At 44.1% G+C, this 23,605-nt stretch overlaps 1 protein-coding gene across 1 annotated transcript in view; it reads left to right on the forward strand.

Moving 5' to 3' along the window:
* LOC149344787 (dual oxidase maturation factor 1-like) overlaps positions 1-23,605 on the forward strand; it is a 243,493-nt gene that overhangs the window by 219,289 nt on the left and 599 nt on the right. The window contains exons 3-8 of the mRNA XM_089546390.1: positions 1,646-1,780; positions 6,400-6,462; positions 10,293-10,446; positions 12,871-13,082; positions 16,319-16,488; positions 21,775-21,974. Coding sequence (XP_089402516.1) covers positions 1,646-1,780; positions 6,400-6,462; positions 10,293-10,446; positions 12,871-13,082; positions 16,319-16,488; positions 21,775-21,974 — 934 coding nt within the window. The remainder of the gene's footprint in view (positions 1-1,645; positions 1,781-6,399; positions 6,463-10,292; positions 10,447-12,870; positions 13,083-16,318; positions 16,489-21,774; positions 21,975-23,605) is intronic.

Here is a 23,605-nt window from a genome sequence, read left to right on the forward strand (position 1 = left end):
GGCCCCCTGGGACACCGGACACCTCAGACGCGCTTTAAGCTGCATGGCGGTAGTGACAGATGTGCGCTTCATGCGTTACGATTGACAACGCTGTGATAGAAACGCAGCTGTCAACCTATAGGCTGTCGGCGTTAATTGTGTTTACTGGCGTTGGTGTGGACAACGTTTTAGACTTCGATGATTTTGAGCAACGAGAGAGCGCAGAACTGGCTCCCTGGGTCAATGGGCGCCTCAATCACACTTTGAGGTATGTGACGGGGGTTAGAGACAGGTGTGGGCTGCGTGCGTTAGAGCTGACAAGCTTGTGGCAGACAAGCGGTACTGCAGCAATAGGCCGCAGCGTTATTGGGTGAGCAACAGCTCGCGAGAAGATGAAGCAAAAGTTTGATATCGTCTTTGTGTGACCCAAATGTTCAGGCAGCCCAGTGGGGAACTGCCCTAGATCTTGTCTTTCAGAGGGAATGACGCCTCTACGTACTTTGTGGCCCGTGTTAAGACGGCAGCGAACTACTTTGCATACCACCGATTGGTGTTTGTACGAATCAAGCCAAATAGGGAGCAATAAAATGATTCTAAACAATGTCTAAACGTGTTTTAGTGTATGCATAGCAGCCAGCCTAGGTATAGGTCTAACCACAGCTAAACCAATGCTTAACAGGGGATACCGAAGCTTTCGCTTGCATAACCAGGGTTAGCTGAGCTAAGCCGCAGCCATTTTTTCAACTTAACTGTTGCTGCATACACCGCATTACGTACCTTGCTTCCTGAAAGCAGCACCAGCCTCATTGAATCGTCAGGTCTGCGCGAGTTAGATGACAGCCCTGCGCGCAAATCTGATCGCACGTAAGGATGCCCTCTGGTCAATCACGCCAGTCAAGCTGAAAGAAAAAATCAAGATGGCAAACAATTACAGGCCGTTACTTCGCGCCTTTTCGAAATGGGCTTTTTGACGCGTTGATTCCAGCTCCACCTCCAACCTATTGCCAGGCTGAGTCACGTCATCTGACACAGCGTTCCATTGTGACGTCGTCAGATGCAGGTAAATGGCATGACTGGTGGAAGGTAAGGTGTGCCGTTCCAGCTGCACGACTATAATTTTCGTAGCTAATTGGCTGTTATCCTCACAGTGTCTCGCAAGCTTTTTGAGCCAATGCATGTGACCAGTCGGTTTGGTGTGAGCGTTCCTAAAGCTTTTAAAACTAGTGCTTCCGCTTCAGTTTCGTAGTTATATAGCAGCTATCAGCGTCTCAAATTTATGACCGAAGCACATTGCCACATATAACAGCTCGGAATGTTAAAGAAAAGAATGCAAAACTCACGTCAAGGGTTTAGCCTGGAGCAACTTCTTCTACGTTTCGGAGCAGACTTACCTTCTTCTTAAGAGGGGCTAACTAGGTGGGAACCCCCAACCTAGCCAACCATGAAGAAGTTGCCTCCAAGCCAAGCCAATATGGCTGGCAGTTCCCGAGATGTGTGGCCACAGGTTTACCTTCTCTTTTTTCTAATAAGCCATCCTTGTTCCTTAATGGTCCGCCTCAAAGTTCTGTACGGGCCGAACGCGAGCGTTGAAATGTGACGTGATGTGCCTGATTACAGCAGTCACATGCTAACTCTTTTCTCTTACCTCTCTTTCCTTAATGGACAGTATGCATCTACGGCAGCGACTGGCACGTGGCCAGCGCCGTGGTGTCTAGTCCGTACCGCGCCTTCTCCGCCGACCGCATCTCCGCTCGGGTCGGTGTCCACATCGGTCTCAACAGCGTCAACATCACTCTGCGAGGTGAGAACCCTGTGGTGGCCACCTCGTTGCGCTTGCTGCTCAGTTGCAGGCGTTTGCACACAATATCAGAAGTCTTCTTGCAGGGCACTGAACAATCCTTCGATTTCAGATCACTCAGGTAACTGACTGATTGTGTCTAGTTGTTAATGAATGAACACATTTAAATGGAAAAGTGCGCCACCCGACATAGATATAGAAAAGACAAACGCCACTGCACTATGATGCTTGTGATGTCTTTGTCCACGAAAGACAACAGAACCAGCGCTGACTATCAATGTTCCATCCGGAGTAACAGTTGCATTGTTATTCTGCTACGTTGCACATTAATTGCCATGATTGCCTGCTGGGTTTCTAATTCTTAATTTTGTATACATTTTGGTTTCATCATGAGCACCAAGTCACTGCAAAATAATTACAAAGTTGCCCTGCTGATTTTAAGAAAAGTTGCGCTGCCTGAACGAAGAAGGAGAAAGACGTTTATGGATTTATTGTTTTAATGGTTGTGTAACCACCTAAAAGGCATAAAGAAGTAATTTAAAATGGAGTTTATTGTGAGTTAAGATGAGCTCATCAGCTTAAGGCAATTAGACGCCTGTGCTAAGGGGAGAAGGCACAACTCAGGGATTGTGAAGGAAAACATACCAATGTCACAGCACTGTTCAGACCTTAAGCGCTGCCTTTGATTTGTGACAGCTTCTGAAGAAGCCTATCTACACATCTTTTGTCATATCATTGGATCACATTCATTGCGCACGAAACATCTGGATGTCTCGAGAAAGCCATTGTGCAACACCATCGCACACAACTTCTGCAAAGCTATGAAATAAAATGATCAGTTTTGATGGTAATGACAAAGCAGTGTGTTTACAGCCACCAAATGGGCCTTGGAGCTTTACAGCCCAGTGATTCGAGCTCTCACAGTCTGTGCCTGGAGTTGCTAATAATGTCACTGAGAAGGCCTGGTGCGTGTGTCGCTAGAACACATTAATAGTACCATGTAGAACTGCAGCTGCGTTCTGTTTTTAAGCACAGTATAAAGTTTCATCGCACCCGAAAGCCCAGGAGAAACCTAATTCTATTTATAAAGCCTGCTTCCCTTACTGTTTTTGTTACATGGAATGCACCACACGAAAGAACATGGAGCATTTTTATTTAAAATTCTTCTCTAAAATGGCTATATCGCTATGGATGGAAGCCCTGCAATTCGAGCTATAGGCCACCTTGGCACATGCGTCGCAGAGGACCTTGCACGCTGAGCAGGTTGGTGGAAAATAAGCGCGGCATACTTTTTTTCCACGCACCGTCAGGAACCACGGAAAGTGCTCAAATTGGCGCGCTCAAATTATTGGGCTCGATTTGTTATGATGCAGTTAGAGTGCTGCATACTGCAAATTGTATCGAAGCAACTGTTCTCAGGGTGTGGGTGAGCAGAAGTGCGACTGGTTTAAACAAAGGAACTGACATGCATCCCCATCAATGCAGTCCTTCCTTCGGCTTTCTCGACACCAGATGCTTTTAGAATACTGGAGACGTATAAGCGAAGACGTAAACCAGTCTACCTGTCTAACGCCGAGGTTCAGCCTAGTTTTTCTGATGCTCGCGTGGTATGCGCACCTTTCCCCCTGACAGTAAACATTCGATGACTGTCATGCCAGACCAGCAAATGTGTAAATATCAATTTTTGTTGAAACCTAGCTAGGGTTGTTTTCACGTTGTTAAGCAGCCAGTGTGGAGCCCATTTACAAGCAAATGCTTTTTTTTTCTGGCACCGTATTTTGCACCAGTTCTTATGGTGGTTCATATGTTTTAGAATTCAAATATGGTGATACCTAATGTTTGCCAGTGATCACACCTGCTACCACAGGTCTAGCCACCAATTTATAAAAAATATGAACTACCAACTAGCCTGTTCGACCACCCTTGCAAGTTACATTCCTAGTTCCTCAGGCCCTTTTATGTGTTTCTCTGCTGAAACTTCACACCTTGTTGTGCGCCTAGCTGCTGCTGTTTGCCGTGCTCGTTGTTTGACAAATATGAACTACCAACTAGCTCGTTCTACCACCCTTGCTAGTGACCAATGGCAGCAGTGCGAAGCGAAGCATGCCCTCTGCTATGCTCGTGCATTGTTGCGCTTACGAAGGAACTGGGACACAATCAGGAACGACACAGAACAGATGTGCGCAAACTATCAACTGCAAGTTTATTTCTGAGTGCATGTATATATAGGCATTGTCGAGACAAAAACAAAAACAAAAAACAAATCCGTGATCACATCGTCATGGCAAGATATCTTTTAACGTCCTGTCCAGCAGTAAAAAACATGCATTATCTTTCTGACTTAGCTGTTTGTTTTTATTTTTCCAAAAATTCTTTTTCCTGATTTGAGAGCTCGATAGAAGGCACGCTTACACATGGCCCTTCTTTTCCTGATTGTATGCAGTATGCTTCCCAAAGTTCCCTGATTAGCTTCTCTCTTGAACCGAGCAGTATTGCTGTCTGCTTAAAGTGAGGTGTGCAATTTTTGCATCTGGCGCAATGCGCTGCCAGATTTCCCGGTGTTGTTTCTCCATCGACTTGTTTCTCCATCGACGTGACAGACCTTTTCTACTGTGTACCGCGGGAGCAGGTGCTTGAGTGCGTAGAAGAGTGCATTGGAGAATATGGCTGCGTGAAGTTTATGAATGAGAGCGCCATTAGTACCACAGATTTCCTTGCTCTGCTGAAAGCATACCTTTCATCATTGTGTGTCGAGTTCAATGGTGCTGTTTTCTCTCAAAATGACGGAATTTGCATAGGATCTGCTATAGCCCCCGTTCTCTGTGACATCTTCCTTGCCAGAGGGGACAGAGAGTTGGAAAAAACATTGGTACCGCTTGGTGTTACAAAGTGCTTCCGTTATGTAGACGACTTTTTGGTTTGTGCAGATAAAACCTTTGCCACGCCCAACGTGTTGGAAGAAACTTTGGAGCAGTTCAAAAGAGCCCACAAGGGGCTCACATTTACCCACGAGCTACCTGCAAACAACAACCTACAGTTCCTTGATCTAGCTCTCACTCTTGAACCACATATATGCTGGCAGTACAAAACGCGCAATGAGAAAGGCCTACTACCGTATGACTCTGCCCATTCCAAGCTGATCAAACGAAATATGGCCATGTCATCTTTTGAGCAGGCCATAAAGAAATCATGCAGCCACAAGATGCAAGAAAGCTTCCATCTGCAGGCAACACGCCTGAGAAAAGCAGGCTATCCGACACCTTTGCTCGTTTCCGTGGCAGAGAAAGTGCTAAGAAGGACAGTCCGAACAAAGGACCAAGGCAATGCCAAAGAAAAGAAGAGGCCTGTGGTTATCCCATACGTCCATGCACTTTCCCACAACCTGAAAAAGGTTGCACAAAGACACGACGTAAAAGTTGTTTTTTCTGCACCCAAAAAATTGAAAGCAATGTGCGCGAAAGTAAACGACGAAGACAATGCCGAGAAAGAGGTGTCATGTGGCGTCAAACATGAGACAAAGTTCGTGGAATGCCGCGAAGGTGTTGTGTATAAGATACCGCTATCATGCGGGCAAACGTACGTTGGCCAGACCAGTAGGTGCCTCAATGAGAGGCTCAGAGAACATAGGCGCAACTGCAGTCTTGTCAACTCACCGGGAAATCTGGCAGCGCATTGCGCCAGATGCAAAAATTGCACACTTCACTTTAAGCAGACAGCAATACTGCTCGGTTCAAGAGAGAAGCTAATCAGGGAACTTTGGGAAGCATACTGCATACAATCAGGAAAAGAAGGGCCATGTGTAAGTGTGCCTTCTATCGAGCTCTCAAATCAGGAAAAAGAATTTTTGGAAAAATAAAAACAAACAGCTAAGTCAGAAAGATAATGCATGTTTTTTACTGCTGGACAGGACGTTAAAAGATATCTTGCCATGACGATGTGATCACGGATTTGTTTTTTGTTTTTGTTTTTGTCTTGACAATGCCTATATATACATGCACTCAGAAATAAACTTGCAGTTGATAGTTTGCGCACATCTGTTCTGTGTCGTCCCTGATTGTGTCCCAGTTCCTTCGTAAGCGCAACAATGCACGAGAATAACAACCACCAACTAGCCCAATTTGAAACTCTCCTCTGCTATGATTTGACAAAGAATTAATTTCAATTCACAGTATGTTCAGAAGGCATAGTGCAGCTAATTTCACAAATTTATTTCTCTGTTTGAAATTTTTGGCAAACGGCTGGCACCTGGTGATTTTATCACTTCTCGTTATCGCTGCCTGTAATCGGGTTGCACTGGTCACATGGCCGGAATTGCTGCAAAACCTGAAAATACGCGCCAGCATTGTAGTTGTGTCATGAACTAGAGAAACGATGGTGTGTGAGAGCAGTGGAGGTGTGCTCACCTTCTATGTGAAACAATACTCGATTTTTTTGGTGGGACCTTGTATTTTGCTTGCAGAACCGCTGTCAAATTTCAGCGAATCTTGGTGCTCCTGTGAAGATCCACTCGTCACTGAAAGGTCCTGCGAAATGTGTTGTCTGCGTCTCACATGCGTCGACTGTGGATAAAGAGTGTGCCGCTCTGCTGTTTCTTTCTTCCTCTCTTTTGCTCTCTTTTCCAGCTATGCCCAGGTACAGCAAGAACGAAGAGATCAACTTCAACGAAAGGTTCACGTGGTTTGGGCGTAAGTTAGACCACTTTGTTTCTTATTGCTTTGCGCGGATTTGAGGAACACGTGTGCTAACGCGACTAAATTAGATTAATCGTTCACATATGCGGTAGATTTGTAAAGTAAGTAAGCTTAGCGTCCAACAGCACAACTTCTGTTTGTGAATTGACGCGCTGTTTGCGTTCCAGTGCATTAATGTACAGTCGGCGACAAAAATCTCTGGTTCATGAGCACCCTAAAGGAAACTGATAGCTCTAATATTAGCCGTCCACGCTTGTGGAGGTGAAAGCCAGAATCCTGTTCTTTCACCTACACAATTGTGGTCTTCGAGCCAGCGGCTAATAATAGAGCTGTCGGCTTTGTTTACGGCGCACGTGGTCCAGGAACTTTTGTCCTCGGCTGTATACGCTTTAATCGCGGTTTGGCATGCTATGCTGCTGTGAAGAGATTCGAGTGAATGCAGTGCACCAATGGGGAATTATTTGTTTGGCATTCCACCTATGGGTGGGGAGCCAGCCTAGATTCGGACAGCGTAAAACTCCATCTCTTGAGTTTTTTCTCTAATTGTCTTCAGGTTTTAGTCTATCAAATGATGGCAGGTGTAATGCGTTGAACTTCGTGAGAGTGTGCATACGCCGAATAAATTGCAACTGTTCAGTCTTGTGACATTTCTGGACATTTTGAGCTGTCACGGTTCTGTTGGCATCACAATAAAGTTATATTCTATTGGGTGGAATAAAAAAGTAGAATAGAATAGAAAATAGAATAGAATAGAAAGACTAGAAAAACAACATGAATAATAGGAGTATTTACACATCTTTTCTTTGCTTCAAAACACTGTCGTTGTCTTTCGTATATTGCGTATATCTCAACGAGTCCCTAGTGTCACCTGTTCTCATTTGCTTGTTGCACAGTGAGGGTCTCGCTTCTAGTAGTCTTGATGCCGTAGCCAGTGGAAGGAGGGCAGTTTTCGTGTGTGTGACTTCTTGCGCTTTCTACCTCAGTTTGGTTTGAAACAAATGGCATTACTAGTGCGGTACTGCTGCCATTCGGTGGGTGTGCCAGTGGTGAGCGCTTTAATGGTTAGGCTAGACGTTAAATAAATTCCTACGAAAGTAGAAGTGCATCATAGCGGGTAGCCGCGCTTGGTATGTGGAGCACCGCATGCGGTTATCTTGCATCATTTGTCACCTATCAGAAATGAATGGTCATTTGCCTTGATCCTCTAACAAGAAATCAATACAGAAGTATTTTCGTTTGCTTCTTTTCCTGTTCAGAGGTTGTTGAACTCTTCCACATATATCCAGAAAAGCTCATCACATCCTGTGCTCTTGTCTGTCTGTGTTCTACTTTAAAAATACCTGGAGATAATTTGCAGTAAATTCTATACAGGGCATTGCACACCTATATTGAACCTTTGTAGACTGAATGTGTGTGATGACCTGATATGCGCTAGTCTAGCTCAATGAAATTGATGCACTTTTTTCAGTGTGAGACACTGTTTTCAAAACGCTGAAAGCTGTTCTCTTTAAGCTCTTAAGCCAGTAGAGTCGGACGTGACAATAACTGCAGGGAGCAAGACACCGAACAGCTTATATCTAATAAAATGGGATACATGAAATAAATGTAGTAGCCTTCTTTCGAGACAGCTTTAAAATAACGCATTATGGCGTGTTGTCAGTTATTTCCTGATGGATGTTCCATATGTGTCATGAGTACCTCATTAAGAAATCGCGATTAAATCATCAGCTGTCTCATGTGGACTAAAAGGGGCAATGAAATGTATGCAAACCGCTGTCTAGCTTCCGTCCTTCATCCCTATGGTGCAGCCAGCACCATAAAGGCGCGCGGCCTCAGTTTTGCCATAGTTTAAGACCGGCGTTGCTTTTACGCTGTCGGGTGCCACAAAGAAGCAAGAATTGAGCAACTGTTTTGAATTGCATACCCCCATGATGGACCAGTTGGAATGTCGGAAAACCAGAAAGGAATATGCAGTAATTACGTAGATGTAGGCGTATCTAGGTGTAGATTATCACATTAATCTCACCTTGTATAACACAAAAGGAGAATTGAGAGGAGATGATAATTTTGTTCAGTTGAGGTTTTTAGGAGCGGCATCACTTGTAGAAGGCGGAGACGTGCTGGAAGATTTTAGGAGAATTTAGAATGTCGGCAGTTGCTTAACCTGTTACACATAGTCGAAAATGCAACATTCACTCACTCACTCGCTCACACACACACTCAATCACTTGCTCACACACACACACGCACGCACACACTCGTCTACTCACTCACTCACTCGCTCAATCGGAACAGCTCAAGCACTAAGGTGATTCCTCACTTTGCATTTTGTGTAGATATGCTGGTGTGTAGGTAGAGTCAGTGAGCTGGGTGTATAGGAGAGTGGCTTTCAATCGTGAGAGACCGTGTGTCTCACAAGGGAGAAGCAGAGCTGGTCGAAACAGAGGAAAGTTTGTGCCAAAAGTTGCTTTGCAACAGCATCATGTTTTGTGGCTCCCACTGACGGTACGTGTTATGGAAGCTCCTGAGCCAGATAATCCGCAGCCATGTTACTTACAACTCTGATGCCAAAAGGGGCTACTGAAGGCACACCTTGAATTCCATATGTTGGAGGTTCCTTAATCAGATTAACTATTGATAGCTGAATATGGAGATGCTCTAGAGCTTGCTTTGGGTTAGCAAAATCACCACACTTCGAGGTTCACATAGTGAAAGTTTACTAAGAGCCTTTGCAGCGGCCACAGATTCTGTCACTCTCAATGGCAGCATTCTGCAGGTCTCCATGCCCTAGATATTCCCAGGCTCTGTATCTTGGTACGAAAGAGGGTGCATATGGTCGCATTTCTTTGTAGGCGACCACCCTAAGGCGTGTATGGTGCGATCGACTGGAAAGAAATGACCTAGTCACAATATTTTTGTCTTAATGCAATACCGCTGGGTACCGTGAGCTGTAAGTTTTTATCTTGTCGACAGATGCACTTGAGGACATGTATGTGCAGTTACAATTTGAACAATGCATGGTGGCGACTATGAAATCGGGGTAAATTGAAGAAACTCTATCAGAAGCACATTACAAATTTTGTGCCGAGAACATTTTGGAGTGGGTACATGTAAAGGGAAAAGTACGGATTAAAGAACACATTCGCCCCATGCGGAATGCGAGGTGATTAGTGACGACAAAGATATCAGCTGCAATGAGAGCAAGTAGAGTTTATTTACTTACTCAGCTATTGGTGATATTTGCCAGGTCAGCAGCACTTTGGAAGGGAGCAGTTGTACATCATTTTTCTAACTACTCCCTCTCAAATTGGCTTTATTGCCGATTGGGGAGTAGGTAATACAAAAGAGTACATACCCTATCATATTGCGCCTGAGGTGTTAGGTGGTCTACTTTTGTTGGCTTCCAATCGACCATTTGAATTTATTTTAGTACTCTCAGTACAGGTCAACCGCGATGTGAGAATTGAGAAAATAATAAAAAAAACGAAAAATACAGTGTTGTTTGTAGCACATAAACATAAACAGCATTCTTGGCTTCAATCGGTTCTTTAATGGCGACGACGGAGAAGGGCTGGTCATTCTAGTCCGAGGTGGTTTGGGTGACGAAGGAGGTTAAGTACATCACAGGAGTAAGCAGGGATTGCTTTAGGCTATTGTTACTATGATACATTTCATGAAAAGCACCCAAGCGAGAAATGTGACTTTGTGTGAAAATATTTCGGAAGATTAAGTGGTCTTTTCGTTTATAAAACACTCGCATGACTGGAGTAGTTGTAGATTTATAATTATAACAATAACTGATTCGAACGTGTGGCGTTCACCAGCGACCCAGATCAAGGACGACTACAGAGAGGCGCTGGTCAAGGGCCTGCCGTACCCCATCCTGACCATTGCCGAGTACCTGAGTCAGGATCTGGAGGGGTTCTGCTGGGGAAGACGGTACCGTCTTGCCGGGTACTACGCATTTGTGTTGCTATGGTAAGAGCATTTACCAATTTTTTCTTCCCTCCTGTCAACGTGTTCGGTAAGATTATTGTAAGGGCTTAATATACAGAACATTTGAACGGTCTGTTATTACACACATTAAACTTTTGCTTATTTTGCCAACAACCTGAAGCTCTCATCTCCAATGAGTGAAGGTGCCGCGAATCGACATACACAGCGCAGTTCTTGCACACGTGCAAAAAAGAAGGCAGAATACAGAGGAAAGAAGGAGAGAGGATAGGGTGGTTGAATATGTAAAGGATAATAGGGTCTATAAGGCATAAAATGCTGAAAAGGGAGCCAAGCTGGACACAGCTAGCCTGCATAAGGAAGTGCGTAGTGCATGTTTGTGTGTTTGCACCCATGGCGTGTTTATGCCCTTTTCAAAATCTACTGCTTGCTCTGTAGAAAGTTCTTTTTTATTAGAGAATACAATGGGGCAGTTCCTTTCATCCATGCGGTGCAGTTCAAATGATTATACTCCAGCAGAAATGTTCCTGACTATGAAATTAAAGGTATAGCTGGTGCAACCACAGCATAAGCCGAACTATCAAAGTCATTCTCGCAAAAAGACGCTTGCTGAAAAGCTGTATTGACTGGCCATCATGCGGTAGCAAGGAAAAAAAAAACATTACTTGAGGCATTACGAGAGATGTCGTGTGCAGCTCCTGTGTCCCACAGTTTCAATCTACCTGTAATCTCATTGGCGTCAAGTTAGCTGCTGCGCTAACATTGTAAAAATACCGGCACATTGCGCGCAGTTCTGACACGCGAAAACTTGACGATATCGGCTGCTGATTTGCTGTTGCCAGCTGCAGGCTGCATTGAAATACTTGCGGCACAAATTTACAAGTATAATCGCTAGTGATCAACATTTTGATGTTTTTTACATGAATCACTTGCAGTTTGGCTGAAGCATTGGAAGAGTTGATGTACGTTGTAAGGGGTCACAAACAAGATCAGTATCTTAACTTTGTCGTTCTTAAATGACATTAATGTTGACGAATTAAGGCAGTTTAGATAGTACTTCAGAACTGAACTATTTTCTTGGCCTCATCAGCAATATTTCTTAATATATGACCAGGTATTCCCATTTGTAATCTAAGTATTTTGTCGATTGTTAGCAGTTGCAGCTTGACAGATGATGGCTACAGATACCCATAGTAATCTCGCACCATGACGGTGAATAACTTGTAGTAACTGATAACATGTCGACACTCGTCTGGAGATGTTCACCTGTTGACGAACATGCATCACGATCAAGTTGGGTACTACAGGGGGACATACTCTGGCATGTATTCAAATAAAGGAGCGCTTCACAAGACCACCTGGCCAAAGAATGTTCTTCAGCGTGTTTTCTGTAGCCGCAGTTAGTGAGTACACTTGTGTTTGGCTTTTCCGTAGCGTTCCCATTTCAGGTAGTCTTTTAGGGTGCTTTTTTAAAAATGAAATTCATAAACTGGCAGTTTGGTGAGCAGCAACTGAAATATGGTAATTCATGACAAAATTTTTTTTGCGGAAACATTTCGTCTTGCTTAAATATACGCATTCAGAGATTGCAATCAGTTTTTACGCTCGATGCTGAAGTGCGCAGCTTTGTAAGCCTGGAGACGTTTTCACGCAGCTTATTGTTGAATTTCACCTCTTTTTTGTGTGCGTCATAAGAGTGATAACTAATATATGCGAAAGACATTTTTTACCCTCTGCCTCCTCCCCTTAACTGCCTTCTTCTGAGCTTTCGACCATCAAGATTGCATCAGCACTCTCCAAAACACCTTAAATGAGGCTTGAGCAGCTTTCTGCATTTTTATCGTAAGATCATTTGTTTCTTGAGCATGGGAACAAAGTCTCTAAATATCGATCTTCGATGCAAAGATAAATAGATAGCAAAGGGCGCCACGGAAAGCGCAAATTCACGGTGCATTCTATGGTTAACCCTTTCGAGTGGCATTTCGGATTGTGAACTGATTTGTGAGTATAGTATTGCAAAGCTCGAAATAAATGACTTTGTCTTCTAAGGAGAGAATGCTCATTATAAAAATCATCAGCCTAATTGCATCCACGGCAAGACCCCCACACACTTCCTACTCTCATCCGCCACCTGATTATTGGCACCCCCGGCTATGCTTGCTTTCTTTGGGATGCATTCCATTACCCTGATGGACCTTGGGGTTACGGACTAGATTCCAAAAGAATGTGTCATGCCATTGGCATTGGCAAACTCACGTGCAGATACAGAGCAGCTGTTCGTGATAATTATAAAGCAGGACGGTATTGGTATTTATGCCAACACAAGCACCCCATGCAACTCCAACGAAAAGAACTCTAACAAAGACACGGTCTCTGTGTGTTCTGGAGCATATGATCTTTAATTGCTCACAGTTCCCTCCCGGATGACCAACCAGAGTCCATTCGCAGGACATCCCTGGCGCTATGGCTGCTGATGAACGTGCTGCTGTGCGCCGTGCCGCGGTATGGCGCGTACGCCATGCAGCTCACTGGCGCTGCCATGATGCTGAGCGGTGCCCTGTACGCGGCCCTGATGCCTCCCCGGCCACTGGTCATCCCCTTTGAGGGGGGGCTGCTGCGTTTCTCTTTCGGATGGTGCTTCTGGGCAGTGCTCGGAGCTGGTAAGTGTGGGGCGTAGTGTCTGGGCTTGTAGCACTGCATTTTGGTTCCTTGCAAAATGTCTCATACGTATGTACGTGGGCTTTAAAATCCAGAGTTGCACGTCAGCTACAAAACAGGCCATAGTTGTTACAATATGCGCCACGAGATGCCGCCAGGGTATGGCGGCATCGTTCTCTATACGTTTCCCGCCAGTGCAAGCTCTTGAAGCAGTCTCTCCCCGGCTCCCGGCTCGTCAAGCATGGCACCCGTGTGGGTGGCACGGCAGTCGATTAATTCCGTTCAATAAACAAGTTATTCGTTCTTGCAAGACTGTCATTTGAAACAGTAGTGGGGTGAATTCTGGATTAATTTCAACTGCTTGAGGGTTCTGTAACGTGCACTGAAATGGCACAGCACAGGGACGTTTTCGCATTTCGCCTCCATCAGCGTTTGGTATTTATGCTGCTGTCGCGCCACCAAATTTAAGCTGCATGTGAAGTATGCTTAATGATTCTGGAAAAATGCGTAAATAACTATGAAAAGAGCTCTGTAAGGAAATTGCGCATTTGGGTGGATGAGTCAAAAAGGATGTCTGGAAGCAGTTTGGGGATTATTAACCAGTGTCGTTTCTCCTGCAAAACGTTTTATGAGGCAGGTCTTGAATTCTCAACCCAAGATGAATAGAACAGGGAGCTTTAAACTTAAAACCTGATGCACTCTAGCGAATTAGAGCAGCTAAAGAATCTGGATGATTTTGAATAGTGGTACGCTGGTTTAAGAGGATACATAGGAAAAAAGTGGTAGGGTTTCAATGCTGCTAAACCAAGTAGCCTTGCCAAAGCATGTGTTTAGCCTGGTTGGCTCATGTTCTTGCTTTTCTGGGTCATCTGCACATCTTTCGATGATATTAGACTCGTGTTAGATCTGATCGAGATTACACTGATATAATCTGTTTGCGCCACAGATGGAAGGCGATGATGTGCAATGCACAGGGCGTGTGTGTGTCACAGTTTAACACAAGGCATGATCGGCTGTGGCGATAGCATAATGCCCTCGTGCAGTGGCGGATTCGGGACCCAGTCGCAGCAATAATTATTTTATAGCTGCTTGGGCTGTTGCCATACTAGGTTTAGTCAAGGTCACCTTCAAGGTCAGGCTTAGCACAAACTCGGTGAGCTGGTTAGACCTCATGGAGTAGTTCTTTCACACTTAACCAGTATTCCAATTAAAGGCGTTGAATAAACGAAACATGAAGACCTTCATCATACATCCCAGTCAAAAAAAACCGTTGGAACCAATTGGATTTCCAATGGGTTCCAATTGGTGCCAATTGGAATTGCGTTCCAATTGGATGGTCCAAATGGACTATCCAATTGGACCATTTGGGTTTCCAATTGGTTCGAATTTGAATGGTGTTCCAATTGGATGGTCCCAATGGACTATCCAATTGGACCATTTGGGTTTCCAATTGGTGAGCCCAATTGGTCTTACCCGCTGCATCCAATTGGTCCGCAGAACTGCACCCAATTTATCCAATGAATGTTTGCATGTTTGATGAAAAAGGTAGAACTAATATGGTACTTACAATAAGAGCTATCAGCAGCTTAGCCTAATAAATTGTACTCATCACCTACACCACCACTGGAGCTGAAATTAAATTAAATATCTGCGCTCAGTGGGCAAGCGCCACCGGCCCCAGCATGAGAGCCTAATAAATTGGATATATAAGTTGGAGCAGAAGTGTGTTCTCTGGATGTACATATTGAGCTAATGTATGCTACTAGTGCATGAATGTGCAGTGTTGCTTGTGTGTGATGCATGTGTGTCTGTTGGCTTTGATTTCCATAGAAGCATGTTAATTTCAATTCTGTAGAAAAATGTTGATTGGCACTAGGCAAAGTGTCTCCCCGCAGTCCTCATAAATCAGTTTTCCTTTTGCACATTACAATGTGTTAAGTTGTAGAAATATTCATCCAAGATCCTAGAGCATATTATTCAAACATTTAGCTACCTTTCTCAATGAACGTAACATATTTTGTGAATATTTTCTGGGTAAAATAACTGCCTGGCCTAATGGGTCCAATTGGCTAGTCCAGTTGGATCCAATTGGTCGGGTGCTAAAAACACTACTGGAACCAATTGGTTCCAATTGGGAAATCCAATTGGAAGCAATGGGAATGTCCATTTAGTTCCAAATGGAATGTCCAATTGGTTCCAATGGTTTTTTTTGACTGGGATTGCAGAAGATTGACAAAGCAATCAGTCAGCCAATAGCAGTCGATTACATAGATATTGCTTGTTACCGTGTTGCCATTAAGAATACTACAGCCACAAAATCATCACACTGTTTGCTAAATCACTCGAAGCAGGACACCATTCCAACAAGAGCGAAATGAAGTTAAAATACTGAATGAGAAGCGATCCCCAACCCTCCTTTTTTAATGAATTGTGCATTATGAAGAAGAATCTCAAGCAGCGTGCACATGAGATATAGGAGGCCTTCAGCTTATGCACAGGATATGATTAGCGGGTGTCACCTCATCCCACTCTACTATGGTGAATTCTAACTGGCGATCCGGAGGATCGATCGCGACATTGAATAGACAATTGAAGCAAAAGACGCGCTGACGGCTGTGCAAAGCAATGGGCGGGGGGTCTGCCATGGAACAAGTTACCCCTAATCGATGACTGTATCCCAGGATCTAGCTGAATCTAAATCGGCCACGGTAACAGAAGTTTTGGTTTCAGGACCAAACAGAGATGCTCCCTATATTCAGCTGCAATTATCCATAAGAAATTGGAAATCTTTGCCACACTCCCTGACGCACGTGCTACGGGTTGCATCTTTGCTGTTTGCTGTTCTAGGTTGAGGCTTCACTTTTTGTTTCGGGTGATCACAAACATGTGAGGTCTATTACTTTGTTGTTCAGTTTTATTTTTGCCTTTTAGGGGTCTTTGTTTACTTTTAAGCTTTTGCTCTCATTTATCTCTCATTTTGACGATCCAAAGGCCAGTGATCTACTTCATTACGAGCAACCACTATTCTGGACACGTGGTTTCGTTCAGTGACTTCCTTTTCATTTGGGTCTAGTATATTGCAAGTCTTTGGAAATAAACCTCGCCTACAGTGAGTGTATGTTCTCCTTGTGGATATGCCGTAGCCACTGTTACAAAATTGTTTTACACCAGCAATGCCAACTTCATAGACGTGTGCAAAGACCGATCATCACTTTTTTTTGTATTCCTGTGCATGCAGGGGCAGTGGCAGTGGTGTGCGGGCTGTCCATAGCCGTGCTTGACATTTTCTTTCCGAACAAGTTCTCCACAATCCTCGAAGTGGACTACGACACGCCTTACCGCTACTTCGTGGGCCAGGACTACGTCGACCGCAAAACGAGCACAGTCGCTCCTCCAACAGGTGCCAAGGTACGTATCTCATTTCTTCCACTTTTATTCAGAAAGCTTCGCCACTAGTTGGAGCTGATAATGATATTGATGCCTTGCCATCCAGATAGAAAAAAAAGGTCACTCTGTATAATAAAGACAGCCCGTCAAGTATTTTAAAGGGTTATTTTTTTCAGTAAAGTTTTCACACGGTAATGCTTTATCCGTCTTTCTCTTAATTAGAGCTGATTTTGTGCACACATCTCCTTTAAATCTGGGTGCAGAAATAGAAACGTATTCATTCGCAGATAAGCTATGCAAAACAATAATACAACAATAATAACAACAATAATCTATGCAAAAGATACTACAGTGCCACTCATGATTGGACCCAATATGTGGGACAGTCCTGATGATGCTCCCCTGGCAACTACACACATTTTATGTTTTTGTTGTGAAGACGGACGAAAATAATAAACAGCAACGTCTCTTTTGTATATTGTTGCGACCCGTGTAGCATGGCCGGGTACCGGTGATGGGACGAGGAGGATGGGAGACTCGGTTCGGAGGAAGGTAACGAAAAACTTTAGACACTTATTTACATTATTTACATAGAGCGACTGAGAGAGACTCTCAGTGGAAGGGGAACGTCTTCGTCAACCGTAGTCGACTGGAGCTAGCCGGCTTCTCTCGGCCACACTCACAGCCGAGTTAAATAGTGTTCGGATTCCCCAGATCCCTGGCTGGGGAATAATGTTCGAAGAACACTGTCCAATCGGATGGACCAAAGGGGACGTTCGTGTTACCACCCACGGCCGGGCAGGTGCGGGCTGTTCCACTCTCTCGCAGCTGGGTCGATGGGAAGGGGAGATGCTGACTCGTCCAGCCCGGCTGGAAAGGAATCTCCCGCAGTCTTCCAGCAGGTGAATGAACTTGCTTCCCCTCCGGTTGTCCAGAACACGAGTCGGGAACACAGCAGTCTTCAATTAACAGCCAGCGTGACTGGCGCCACCACGTCGCCTCCGCTTCCACTGTGGTTGCTCTGACAATGGCCCCTGTCCTCGCCGCTGCTGCCGCGGTCACCTGCACTCCGCTGCGCTAATCCACTTAGTCTCGGAGGGCGGCATTCTAAGCACCCCACTTCACCACCGCTGTCGCGAGGTTGTTGGCCTCGTCGATTGTTCACGGTTGCTGCTGGTCGGGCCCACGCGGCTAGAAGTACGTTCACGACAATATAGACAGTAAGGATATTCCCCTACAGTGCATGCCATTCTCTTGCTATTGAAAACCTTCTGTGTACAGAAAACGAAAACAATGAACGACGAGGAAGATAATCATACTTATGCCCCAGACACAGCAAGATGATCGTTCTCAGCCCTCTTGGCAACTCTTCACTGATATTCCAAGAGGTCATCTGTTCAACTGAGCAGTAGTGAGAACCACGCAGTTCGCCACTGCTTTTTCTCTGAGGACCATGATCGATCTTTCTCAATAAAACTGAGATTAGAAGTTTTATGATCAAATAAAAATCAAAATATTTTTGTCACCTAGTGTTCCGAAAAACGTCAAATTGGCTAGCTCCGAGGATACCCATCTAAGTTTACAGCAAGAGCGTAGAGGGTTCTTGATCGGTCTGTAATTTTTCAAGCCTTGAAGTCTCCTTTCACATGAATTAAACTAATGTTAGCGTTCTTCCAAGCTTCTGGTACGCTCGAGGTCACAAGGCATTGCGTATACAGGGTGGCTAATTTTTGTAGCACAATCTCTCCTCCATCCTTCAACAAATCTGCTGTTACCTGATACTCACCAGCTGCTTTCCCTCTCTGCATTGCTCCTAAGGCTTTCTTTACTTCCTGTTTAGTTACTGGTGGGATGTCCCATTGGTGTGTGCCACTGCCTCTCTCATTAACCTTCTGAGTATATCAGGTACTGTGTAATTTGTATAGAACTCTTCAGCAACTTTAACTATCTTATCCATATTACTAATGCAATTACCCTTTTTGTCTCTCAATGCATGCATCTGATTTTTTACCTATGGTTAGTTTCCTCTGCAATTCTTTTAGGCTACCTTCTTTCTTTGGAGCATGCTCAATTTTCTCCTTATTAAATTTGCCATATTAAGCCGTGCCATGCAGTGTTACTTGCTGCCAAGGAGGATCAAATAATGAAACCTATGTAATGCTGATGTGCTAACTTCGTTCTACGAGCACGCTGGAAAATTTGTAGAACTGCATTCCAGGCAAAAACAGTGATGCTTTTAAGCAAGAACGATGAGCAAGCTTTGAAAAATTCAGACTCGAGTTCTTTTCTAATGCAACATCGCACCAGGCGGTGTAGGCACCAAGCTGTTTTGGTTACACCGTGCGTCGCTGCAGATCACAGCACCGCCTTTGTTTGCAAACGTGATGCTCATCTATAAAAGCGTTTGGACGTGTTCCCACCAGAATGGAGCTCTCGGCGCGCTACCGTGTTTGAGCGAATGGCACAGCAAGCGTATCAAGGTATGAGGAGAACTTCATTCGTTACCACATTCTTCATTTCAAGAGAACTCAAACGACTGATTTAATTGAATGGCCATTATTCTATTATTCCTGATGATGTGCACGAACACAATATCCACAAAAGTAAACAGGGCATGGCTGCTAACACACAATTCCACGATCAATGTGGAAGTCCAGAATTCGTCATAGAGTTGCGCTATCGGGGAAAACTAGGGGCCTTGTACGTATTATTGGCCAGTGGCATCGGAACTATTTTTCCACGGGGAAGCAAAAAAAAGGCTGTCATAAACATCATCATCATCACCACCATTTGTTTTCCTTCAGTGCTCATGCTGACACTATAAAGTGGTGCTACAAAAAATCGCTATCTTTCTGGCGCCGCACTCATCCAAAACTGCGGTGAATGTCAGGACTAGAAGCGAATGTCATTTGATCCTCAAGCCTTTTGCACTAAACCCGACTTTCCTGGTGTGGTGCCCTTTGACTGGTGGAGCTGTACTACGTCATCTGCAAATCAGGAGGAGACGTCGCTTCCCCTGCACCCCCTGTTCTGGTGCCCCCCCTGTTATTGGCCCATCCCGTTGCATCACTAATACCATCCATCTATGTGCGGGCGACTGCATTCCCTGCACTGAAGTTTCTATTTAAAAACACCAAGTAAGCTTAAAGAAAAGGCATTTTAGGAATAGAAAAGTTGTTTACCAAATGCCCAATTTCTCAAAAAATATCAATATGCAAACTAGTTTCTACTCTAATCCACTTACTCATGGTTACTTTCCTAATGGCTCACAAATACAGCATACTACCACATAGAACCACCTAAGTATTCATGTTATCAAAATTTTGCAAAGGTCTTTTTATATTAACCATATTATAAACGCAAAAGCATTACTAGTCACATTACGAGAAAACCTGGTGGCATGTATTAACATGTTTCATGCTTTCTTCATTCTACCACAGTAAAAAAATTTTACATGCTAGAAACATATACGAGAAAAAAGCTGTACAGCAAACTATGATATGGAAGGTGAAAAAAAGCTGCTGTTTTGTGGCTTGACAGGCTCCACCTCTCAAAAACAAACATTTACATTGACAGCGGCAGCAGGGAAAAGAGGAATTTCTCCAACAGCACATCATTACCAAACAGAAATCACCAACAGAGCATCATGTAGTGGCAGGAAATGAAAAAGAAAAGAAAACAAACTAAAAACTTGCTGCATGATTTGAAAAATGATGCGCTCAAAGAAACATCATTCACAGTTGCCTGATGTGATCAGTGACCAACTCTTTTTTTTTTTTAATGCACGCAGGTTTTCTGCTATGGGCTTTAGTTTATTTTGTACTTGTGGGAGACTGAAACAAACCATCTGCATGCCGTAATTTGTGCGAAGTGTTGGTACGAACCAAATTTCTCGATATTGAGTAGGGCGACACGAAATGTTTTCTCTTAATTTTGCTATTTTTTTGCAGTGTTGTGCACCTTTTATGCATTTATGATTTTTGAGTTAACTGAAGCTTCTACACACAGAGCATATTGACTTGACTTGCTTGTTTTTTTTGAAAAGTGAATGAGTGTGGGCATGACTAGGCTGATTTGCAACTGCGCATAGGGCATTCTTCTGCATAATGACGAGCTTTTGAAGAGCTCTTTGTGCTGTTTCCCCAGACTAGATAGCAATAACGCATCTGTGAATCAAAAAGCACGTTCTACAGTAAGCACATGAGATGTGATGGAAACAAATGTCAACATTTTCTAAGCATGCCTAAAACTCAAGAAAGTTTGGTGTGCACGAAATCGGTATGAAGGTTCCACAGCATGAACTCGTGGAAGAAAATCCCAAGTGGTTTAGCACTGGAAGAAAGAAGCTAGGACAGTGGAGGTATTACATAATGTGGATTTCACACGGAAAAAGACGCTTTGGTTTTGCATTATTGATTAGTAACGAATTTTCAAGTGACCATAAATATAATTTACTAAGTGTTTGGTTTACTCCTTTCACAAGGTCCTCTGCATTGGTTCCAGTAAAAAAAAGGCTAGTGTCATCTGCATACATTAGGTATTTGGCTGAGTCATCAATGTTTAAAATGTCTTTAATGTAGATAGTAAGTAACAGAGGCCCGAAAATACTGCCTTGAGGCACACAACATTTAATCATTTCCGAGCTTGATTTATACAGAGAGACTGGAATCGATCCCTCAAATAGCTATTTATTTACTAATTCGGCTGCAATGCCATGAACATCATAAAACAAGAGCAAGAGCCGGTACAGCTTAGGTCGGAGTTTCTGTGACTTCAGGAGAGGAACATTGTTTTTAGTACTATTAACACTCATTATTTGTCAAAATGTTAATTAAGGTTATGTGTGTCTACTTTTTGCTGTGAATGTTCATTGTTCAGATGCATATAGCATTTAGAGGTTACATTTTTGTTGAAACCAGTGTTCGCTACATTTTAAATCACGTACACGAGTCAATGCAAGGGACAAACAAAACAAGGATGATGGAAACACAGGAAGGCACATTCATGGCGCTGGCTGGAAAATTAATCCTCTGCTGCATGGCAGTGGTCTAGTATGCATGTACATCATGCATACTTGGCGCTCTGAAGCATCATAAAGGAGTTACTCAATAGCCAGCGCAGTTCCTTCGTTATCCTGTCAGTCGCGCCACACCGTGCTTTACATTTTTGCCAAATTATTCTAATATGCCCAAGAGGGTGCTATTGTTTTAACGTGTACTGCAGGAGAACGTTGAATCAAGAACATGAATTTACGCGCGGCTGGAAACTTTTCATTCAGCTTCTACACCGGCGTTTTACCTTTCGCAGATGAATGTGGTGGGTGCTGACTCCTCAGCCTCGACAACGGACCCACCGGATGGTGCGGCAGGAATTGTAAACGCAGCGTACGAGGATAGCGATGACGGCAGTGTCATCATCGACGGCAAGCGTGCCGTGTCACTGCACAACTTCGGGAAGTACGCGGCCAAAGAAGAAAGACGGCGCAGCTTGCAGACGGCGTCGAGCAAGTACGTAGGAGCTAAAAGTGGACTCATGTCACTGAAGCTTGCATGCGGCCGCTTTTACTGGCTGTAACCACAGTGTGCAATGCAGATCTAAGTGCTGTTCCTAACGCCACTTGCACTCAGCACTTACGAATTAATTAGCCATGCAAGAGTGGCGTCAGTAGGTGCACCCAGTGGCTAGCAACGGCTGGTTGCCCGTATCTGTCACCATTGCTTCTAGTGTACTGCTTACAAGATATTGCTTTGCAAAACATAACCTTAAATCTCTTTGAAGCACTCGCTGTTAACGGACATTGAAAATTGCCCATCGCCACGCATTTCAGCCGTGGTGAATGTGGTTCCTCCAACGTGGCGCCTTGCGCTGTAATGCATATGGCCTTGAAGTTTTGCTCTTAGTTTTCTAATGGGCCCTGTTTATCTCCTACAGAGCTTGGCTTATTTCTGATGCCATATTGAAATTGACAATTTGGAGCAAGTTTTTGTCTTCCGGAAATCGAAGAACTTGTTTATATGGGTGATTTGGATTCAGGCCCTGTGCTGATTTTCCGCAGCGGATATTTTGCTTCTTTGTGCATTCAGAGAGCTGCTCTGGATCTCCAATTTGAACAAATTAGGTTGTTGCTATGATCAAGCATGGCATTTGCTCTGGTATTTGAGACAGTGGTCGTAATTGTTTCAGGGCGACTGGCGCTCATGTATAGTTTTTCATGTGTGGGCACGCTTTCGCCCAATCAAGTCATTCCAGTTTTTGCACGAGCTGCAGTTGTCTGTCATCTACAGTCGTGCTTGTCGCATAGCGGTGACAACAACGCCGCATGCCAGAGGCCATAAATCAAGAATATGGAAAGAGAAATAAAGCTTCACAGCAATATCCTTAAAGAACACGGCTATGGAATATTTGTCTAACACACTGAACAATGGAATAACAGGTGCTGCTGCCGCGGAAGGAAGTTTAGTGTTGTCAAAAGCTCTTTGTCGGCTTCTTTTAGGACCTGTGCTCCTATCTATTGGTATGGTCAAATGCGTATTTTCCTCCTCTCTGGGAGCTCTCAGAAGGTTGAGAGTCAGTACGAGCCCATTTTACGTTGGTGGTCAAAAAAAGAAAGCAAACAGATTCATGTTGATTACAAAAAAAAATTTTTAGCACTTTGTAGTGCTCATAACAATGCTACGCAGCACACATAAGTCACCCTGGTGCAAACAGCCTACTTTTTCGTTGTGCTTCGATTGCACCATGAATTTTTCCAAGCGGGTTATTTGCGAGCCCTAGCAAAAAGTTTCTTCAGGACTAAAAGATATTTCACTCAGGTTTTTCAGCCTGATTTATCATACCCTAAACTAAATGTTTAAACCAAAGCCAATTCGCATTCAGGATCTCGGGAGAATATACTCTGCCACGAATACTTTTGCAGCGGAGGCAAAGATGCTACGAATTGAGCGTTCTTGATGCAATAATGCACTTTGGAAAACTAGGAGTGCACTTGCCCATGGGAGGGAGGAACAATGACTGTAAAGCCGACCAACTTAGAGCGGTAAATAGAGAACGTAGTTGGTGAACAATGGTGCCTGGGCCGCCGCAAATGGGCTGAATAGACTTCTGCAGTTTCACCCCTCATGTCTCAGTTTTGCCACGT

This window comes from Amblyomma mixtum, chromosome 5, assembly GCF_055824585.1.
Source record: "Amblyomma mixtum isolate Tamu chromosome 5, ASM5582458v1, whole genome shotgun sequence".
NCBI lineage: Eukaryota > Metazoa > Arthropoda > Arachnida > Ixodida > Ixodidae > Amblyomma > Amblyomma mixtum.